Raw genomic sequence first — 8081 nt, 5'->3', positions numbered from 1 at the left:
AAAATGTGTTTTGTAGTGTATCAAAACCACAGTATTAAACAGTATTCTAGTCACACTTCGACTATACGACCCTTTGAACAAGATAGTGGCAAACGTTTCATTCTAATTTTAGTAGATTTCAGTTCGTTGAAATAGGGCTTTTACTGGCAAAGCTACTGAAATCCATCAAATCGATGCTAAACTTTTACCACTCTATAGTTCTACAATCACTTTCTATTTCATAACAACATTTTCAATGTTTTTTCAATAAAAGTTTCAGGTTATGAAATAGTTATTTAGTTAACAATGTATAATTTACTGTAAATATTTAGCAATATTGCTTTAAGAAAAATAAAACTTATTCCTCTATAAACAACATACAATACTAGTAATGAAATAACTTGTGTGAAACATGTTTATTCTGTGCAATTATTATTAGAAGATGTCAAGGTATTGGTCTCCATATGTTCATACATTTGATGTTTTATAAATGAAAAAATATATTTTATAATAGAAATCAATGGAAGCCAACACTTGGAAAGATGGTAATATATTACTGTTAAAAATGTATTTTATAATCAAGTTTTTTTCAGTTTTGAATATAATATTCTTTACTTTGTATATGTGGTTATACCTACACCCACTATAAAATGTGTGGGATCATATTATCAGTTTTTGCTGCCAGTGAATCTTTAAATCAACTTAATATTCTTGTTAAAATAAAACAAGTATTTATGGAACTATTGTCAGGAATAGGATGTTGAGTGTACTTAAATTATTCCTACTTAATTTGTTAAATTTAAAGCTTTGACCTCTGATACTAACCTGTCAATGCTTTTAACTTAAAATTATCATCGCTCAAAAGTTCAAATACCGCATTCAATTCACCATCAACTACAGCTTAATCAATTTATTTTAGATTTATTATGAGTAATTTAATCTTGGCTTATTAAAATTATGTCGCTGCTTTTCTTTTAATTCTAATTTTGGTTTTTAGGTGTTGACACCCAGACAGTAGTGGAGCCGTCCTCTCCAGTATGTCCCGTTTGGAAGCCGGACTGTAAGTTAAATTTTTACAAACTTTGTCTAAAAAAAATATGTTCCCAAGGGCTAATTTGTACAGTCATTTATTTGAAAAAAATAACTAACCTCCATAAAAAATTTGGTTTTCTATTAGACCATTACATATTTAATAACCACATTGTTTATTGTTTTTGAAAGTACGGATTCAAAAATCTAAAGGTTCAAAGAACCCCACACGTCAACCGAAGCATATTGTGTTCCCAAGTAGTATGTTAGTTAGGCAAACCAATACCTGTGTCCTTTACAAGAACCAGGAGTTTTCCCTATACTTCCCTATCCTACGACAAGCAGGGATACTGTGGGTGAATTCTGGTTTTCAACACATTTTTGAGTACGATGTTCGACTCAACCAACAGGGGGCTAATAACCACATACAATAATATATCTATTATAAAATTTTCTAATTGGTATCTTGTTTTCGGATTGAATAAACTTGTACAATCTTTTTGTATTCCTCTTATTTAGTAAAACAAGTCTTTGGCCCGGTTGCACAAAAGTCCGTTAAATTTTTATCCTGATTAATTTCACGTAAACAAATCAGAAAGACTATTTTAAAGACGGCTTCTCTGATTGGTCCGGCACTTATCCTATAAAAATACAGCAAAAATGGTAGGCCCACTAGTTTACTCAAACAAAAATCTATGATTAGATATATAACTGTGTAATGGGGCCCTAATCCATTGCCTACATAGAAGGGATATACACCTTGCCCCCTATATGGAGCCCTATATCAATTACTCACTATGTAGTGTGAATTTAATATTCAATACTCATCAATAGTTGAATAATTACTGAGGTTAGTCACTAAGGTAGCATTTCATCGGATATTTTCGACTAACAGAAATCGGATACCTGTTGATATCGGCTCCTGTCACCTTGCTTGGCTTCAGCGTGGACACCAAGTTGTCATGGGGACCTCACATCATCAAAGTCTGTGGAAAACTTTCTAGGACTTCTGAGTTCCCATAGACTGCTGATGCTGCTCCATGCTGTGTTCAGCTGTCATATCCAGTATGGAATACTTGTGTGGGGTCATTCAGCACATGCTAAGGTCATTCTCCTGCTTCAAAAAAAAAAAACACTTCGTGTGATGACTTATGGCAAGTTAGATGCTCACTGCCAGCCCATTTTTCAACGTCTGGGCATCCATACTGTGTATGGACGTCAAAAAACACCAGTCTATGTTCTCAAGAAGAGAGGAAGTGCACACCTACAATACTCGGGGGAGGACCAACTTGGATGTTCCGCGCCGTCGACTGTCTAGGGTTAAGGATTGTTTTCCGGTGCTGGCAATCAGGATGTTCAACTGCCTGCCGCAGTCAGTGAAGGGGCGCTCACCTACCGCGTTCAGGAACACCCTATCAAGGTGGCTCATTGGAAGGAGTTTTTATTCTTTAGAGGATTTTTTCAATGATGACTATGCTGGTCTGTGACGCCGCCATCTATGTGTAAAATACAGTTTTAATTTTTGACACGATCTATCCGGGAACCCTGGTCATCGATCACGATATTGGATTATGGATATATAGACTAACAGTGTTCTAGTCCACACTTTGCCTATTAGGCTGGCCGAGTCTTGTAAGCTTGGCTGCGTTGGTCTTGCTATCCACACTGCATGCCCAATCAAGGCCAGCGGTAGACAACGTTAGCAAGCGCTCGCTACACGGAGCGCCGTATTCAAAATGGCAAATTAAAAATGGAGTAGGAGGTTTAAAATATTAACTGAAAGGAACACAATAACTTGAGGATTATAAAAAAGTACCGCAATAACGCAGAAAATTAATTCAAAAATCACAACTTAATCACACAGTACACAGAAAAACCAGCAGAGCAGACGACAAAACAGGAAACAGCACGTATTGGTTGACTAGCCTATACTGGCCTTCGTTGGCCTACGCTGGGCCTTCATTGGCCATCGCTCCGATTTTTTCCGAGCGGAGTCCAGCCCAGCGTAGGCCAACGAAGGCCAGCACTGGCAAACCACCCATCCACACATTGGCCGTCGTTGGCCTTCGTTGTCCAATATTTTGATAGGACATTAGACAATAATTCCAGAGCTTCATTCTGCTTCTTCTCAGCCTTTTCCCACTGAGGTGGGGTCGGCGTTTCGGGTCAGTCTCTTCCAGGAGTCTCGGTCATTGGCTTCGTTTGGTGTTAGTCTCTTCTCTACAAGATCTTGGGCGATGCAATTTTTCCATTTATTCCCAAGTCCTCCCCTCCTCTTTGAGGGTTAAGTGTAAGAGTGGGCCGACTGCGCCCTAACTTCGCCCTCCTATGTAACAAATAAAGGCAGTTATTCTATTCTATTCTCCTCCTAGTGTCTTCGACATCTAAGTCGTCGATCTTTTTTCCGCACATAATCGTTCTATACATTTCCGTAACCCTGCAGTATTTTTTCTTTGATATTTCTGTAACCTTCATTCTGTTATCATTACATTTCGGATTCCATCCCTTCTAATTACAACGCATCTCCACCTCAGCATCTTCATTTTAGTGATCTCCAGTGTGTGTTATTATTATTAAATCATGTATTGACCATCTTTAAAAGGGGTATGTAGATTCGTCAATCAGTCTAAACGATTAAAATCTCAGTCTTAGAATTTATCTCATCAGTCTTACTTGCTCGCAATGAGCCATAAATTCCGCAATTGAATATGCGGAGACTTTCAATAATTCATTTTTTATTATTGTTTTGAAACCCTTACCGTTCATCTCCTTGAGATGCGCAGGTAGAGCATTGAACAATCTTATACCAGCGCTTTTTACTCCCCGCTGATAAAGAGTTGTTCGATGAACCTCGTCTCTCAAGTTTTGCCTGTACCGAGTTCTGTAATTGTGAAATACCTCTCCTGTATTGAACCACTACCTCCGTAAACAAAGCCGTAGTGCATTCGTGTGACGTCAGCACAGGTAGGGCTCCTACACCAATAAAAACACTAGCTGATATAGATCAGCTGAAATCAACAAATTTTTATTGATGTAGGAGCCCTACCTGTGCTGACGTCACACGAATGCACTACGGCTTTGTTTACGGAGGTAATGATTGAACTCATGTTGGTGTTTCTTTATAAAACAAAGTGTCTCGAAAATGTAAAGACTAGGCAACGGAATGATTTTCAATTCTTTAAAAATTGGCCGACAACTGGTTCTTGTTGTTTCTCCTGTCATTACTCTCAATGCCCATTTCTGCAGTCTGAATAACTCCATAACACCTCTCGAATTCCCCCAGAAAACAATACTAAATGTCAAGAGGGAATGAAATATTGAAAAATATACCTGTCTGAGCGTTTCTTTCTTTAGCAGTAATTTCAAATGTCTAATCGCAAAAATCGCAGAAATAAGTCTTCCTCTCATATATGACAAATGTGGCTTCCATGAAATCTCTGAATCGATGACTATACCCAGTACTTTTATGTCTGATAGACTCAATGCTGCTGTTTCCAATTCTTAACTCGACCTCTCTTGACATTCTGAATGGGATTTCTTTAGTCTTGCAATAATTTAATCTTAACATAAATTTGCAGCTAACCAGTTATCCAATTTCTGAAGTGCTTCTTGACATTGTAGATCCATATTAGATTGACTGTCATTTTTTCCAATAATTTGTTTTCCTGTCATTTGTTCATGGGCTTTTTTAGCTGCCCGGGTCTCCGCTCCATATGTCAAAGCGGCTGTTTTCTAAATTTTTCCCTTTAGTTTTTCATTTATTGTTCTATCACAAAGTATTCCAGTCATTTTCTTTCAGGCTGTATTTACTCGATGAGATATTTCGTTGTCCAGTTCCCCGTCTTTATCAATATTGTTGTGCCCAGGTACTTTAATTTTTCTACCAGATTTAAAGTTGTTCTCTCGAGCTGTATATCACGCCCATCTTCAGATTCCAGAGCTTCGTTATGGATAAATATCACTATATCACACTAAAAACAGTATCTGAAGTAATTGACCGAACGCAGTGAGGTCTATGTTTCAACTCGGATTTTCTTTCGTCAGTCTGTATGTAACGCATTTACGGCCAAACGCGTTCATAGAATTCTATGAGATTTGGCAGGAATATTACGCGTCGATGTATACACAAGGTTTTTTGAAATTTTACATTTCAAGGATAATATAATATGAAATGAAAAGGAATTTTCTCCATAGGCCTACTCCGATATCACTATAAGGGAAGTTTGCACAGTCAAAGCTTAAACTCGATTCAATCAGCTGGTGGCTTAAACTCAAAATGAAACACATTATAACAAACTAGACTTAATACGGATTTAATCCAGTTTAAAATGGAATTTAGTTTAAACTGTCACTATTCAAACGGCCCTAAATCCTATTATAATAAGCGAGCAACTTCTGTATATATTGGTTATTTATATTTATTTATGGTTATTTATGTTCAACGGATCTCGAAAACGGCCCTAACGATTCTCACGAAATTTGGAACATAGTAGGTTTATGATATAAAAATTCGATTGCACTAGGTCTCATCCTTGGGAAAACTCGCTGAACGACAATAAAATTATAATTCATCCTTGGCTGAAACAGCTGTGGATAGTAAAAAAAGTGAGAGAGTGAGTGAGTATGTGAAAAATCAAAATATCGCATCCCCGAAATTCTTAAGATGGCGTATAGCCAGCTGTGAAATATAAACACGATCATTTTAGAGAATTGGGCTCTGTTTATCAATAAACTAGTAGTTCTGTGAACAGTAGACCTCAAGCAGTATTCTCATCCACAAGTACCTGATTGAAATTATAGACCTTATGGAAATACAGCAATAGGACTGGCTTCTCCACACATCTGTGTAATCACTTGTTAGCTGATTTATGATGAATAATTCTATAGTCCGACTTTTACTCTAATATTGGCGTATGAAGGAGGCTCCTTTTTCCTTTTATATTATCCTTGAAATGCAAAATTTCCAAAAACCTTGTATATACGTCGACGCGCAATTAAAAAAGGAACATGCCTGTCAAATTTCATGAAAATCTATTACCGCGTTTCGCCGTAAATGCGCAACATATAAACATTTAAACATTAAGAGAAATTCCATTTACTTTATTGTTTGATACCTCAACTATGTTACTGTATTATAATTAAGTTGACTCAACTTGAGAGCGAGACATCCCTCAACACAGGTTTAGCCTAAAGAGGGATGCACTGTGGTTTTTTCTGTTACATGCTTAATATTATTATCTATGTTTAATTAGTATGCTTAAGGTATGTATTTGTATTATCAATTGTAATGTTCAACCATTATGTTTAATGTATGTATTTGTATTACCAATTATTGTAAAAATGCAGTGAAATTAACGAATTATTACTATTATTATAATCAGACTATAGAATTATTCATAATCAATCAGCTGACAAGTGGATTATATATTGCATGCATTACACAGATGTTTGGAGAAGCCGGTGAACAGGTGACACCAGATACTTGTGGATGAGAAAACTGCGTGAGGTCTACTGTTCACAGAACTACTACTAAAATGTGTTTTACTGTTACAGTGTACAAGCTACAGCAAGAGGCACCCAGGCCGCATGCGGTGAGTTGCCAGCAGGTTGAGGAATCGCATGCTACTTACGGTGCGGCTTTCCACGGTGCCATCACTCAGGCCGAGGAATCGCATGCCACTTACGGTGCGGCTTTCCACGGTGCCATCACTCAGGCCGAGGAATCGCATGCTACTTACGGTGCGGCTTTCCACGGTGCCATCACTCAGGCCGAGGAATCTCATGCCACTTACGGTGCGGCTTTCCACGGTGCCATCACTCAGGCCGAGGAATCGCATGCCACTTACGGTGCGGCTTTCCACGGTGCCATCACTCAGGCCGAGGCACGCCGCTTGCTACGGCAGGAAGGCGACTACTTGGTTCGCATCAGCAGTAGCAACTCACGGCATGAACCTGTTTACACCTTGTCTTTGAGGTAGGTCTAATCAGTAGATAGTGAGGTACACGTTATAAATTTAAAGAGTTTGACAAATATTTACGACAGAACTTGAGTTTGTGGCCTAGGCATGACTTAACATTGAACGGGTCGATGTCAAACGAGCCAAACGACAGAAGAGTCCTGCGACAGTCGAGACCAGCGACGGTAGAGACCGGCGACATTCGAGGCCAGCGACGGTAGAGGACTCCTGAAAAAGTGGCCTCAAATGTCGCCTGCGTTAGGCGACAGTTGAGGCCACTCTAATTTTTGTACAGCCCCGACAGTCGAGACCTGCGACGGCAGAGGACTCCTGAAAAAGTGGCCTCAAATGTCGCCTGCGTTAGGCGACAGTTGAGGCCACTCTAATTTTTGTACAGCCCCGACAGTCGAGACCTGCGACGGCAGAGGACTCCTGAAAAAGAGGACTCCTCCAGTTGAGTTTCGTCAACAAAGGTGGTCAAGTCATATACATTCCAGTACTTGGATGATGGTCCCTAAACATATTTTTAAGTAATGGGAATCCATTTCTACTGCATTATGCCTCCTTCATTGACAAATATGAATATTTATCTATCTTCTATCCATCTATAAGACGAGATGGTGTCTGTCTTTCTGTCTGTTTGTATGTGAGCTCATCATGCTTGAAATACTTGACTGATTAAGCTGTAATTCTTCACAAAGATGATCGTTCTGAAAATCCTTCAAGGATAAGCACTATCTACCTTCAAAGTTCATATGCTTTTTTTATGAAGGAAGTTTCCATTATTTAGTTTTCAACAAATCAGAAGTTATAATCATTATAAAATGTATTTTGTCTGGAATCGCAGTAGGATGTGTCCTCAACTGTCGCCTGCTGCAAGCGAGTCTCTAATTTTTGTACAGGCCCGACAGTCGAGACCAGCGACATTCGAGGCCAGCGACGGTAGAGGACTCCTGAAAAAGAGGCCTCAAATGTCGCCTGCGTTAGGCGACAGTTGACGCCACTCTAATTTTTGTACAGCCCCGACAGTCGAGACCTACGATGGGAGAGGACTCCTGAAAAAGTGGCCTCAAATGTCGCCTGCATTAGGCGACAGTTGAGGCCACTCTAATTTTC

At 38.9% G+C, this 8081-nt stretch overlaps 1 protein-coding gene across 4 annotated transcripts in view; it reads left to right on the top strand.

The window, feature by feature from the left end:
* Nucleotides 1-282: 282 nt before the first annotated feature.
* Nucleotides 283-8081, top strand: part of LOC111055343 (N-chimaerin) — a 48078-nt gene continuing 40279 nt past the window's right edge. Inside the window, exons 1-4 of one of the 4 annotated variants that reach the window (XM_039433742.1) lie at nucleotides 283-524; nucleotides 977-1039; nucleotides 6562-6722; nucleotides 6885-6982. In XM_039433742.1, the coding sequence (XP_039289676.1) occupies nucleotides 500-524; nucleotides 977-1039; nucleotides 6562-6722; nucleotides 6885-6982 (347 nt within the window). In that variant the 5' untranslated portion in view covers nucleotides 283-499. Of the gene's footprint in view, nucleotides 525-976; nucleotides 1040-6561; nucleotides 6983-8081 lie in introns of all 4 variants that reach the window. The other 3 variants (XM_039433741.1, XM_039433740.1, XM_039433739.1) reach the window with 3 other exon arrangements.

Source organism: Nilaparvata lugens, chromosome 8 (genome assembly GCF_014356525.2).
Source record: "Nilaparvata lugens isolate BPH chromosome 8, ASM1435652v1, whole genome shotgun sequence".
NCBI lineage: Eukaryota > Metazoa > Arthropoda > Insecta > Hemiptera > Delphacidae > Nilaparvata > Nilaparvata lugens.
Note: the sequence above shows the minus strand (reverse complement) of the source record. Positions and strands in the feature narration are given on the sequence as shown.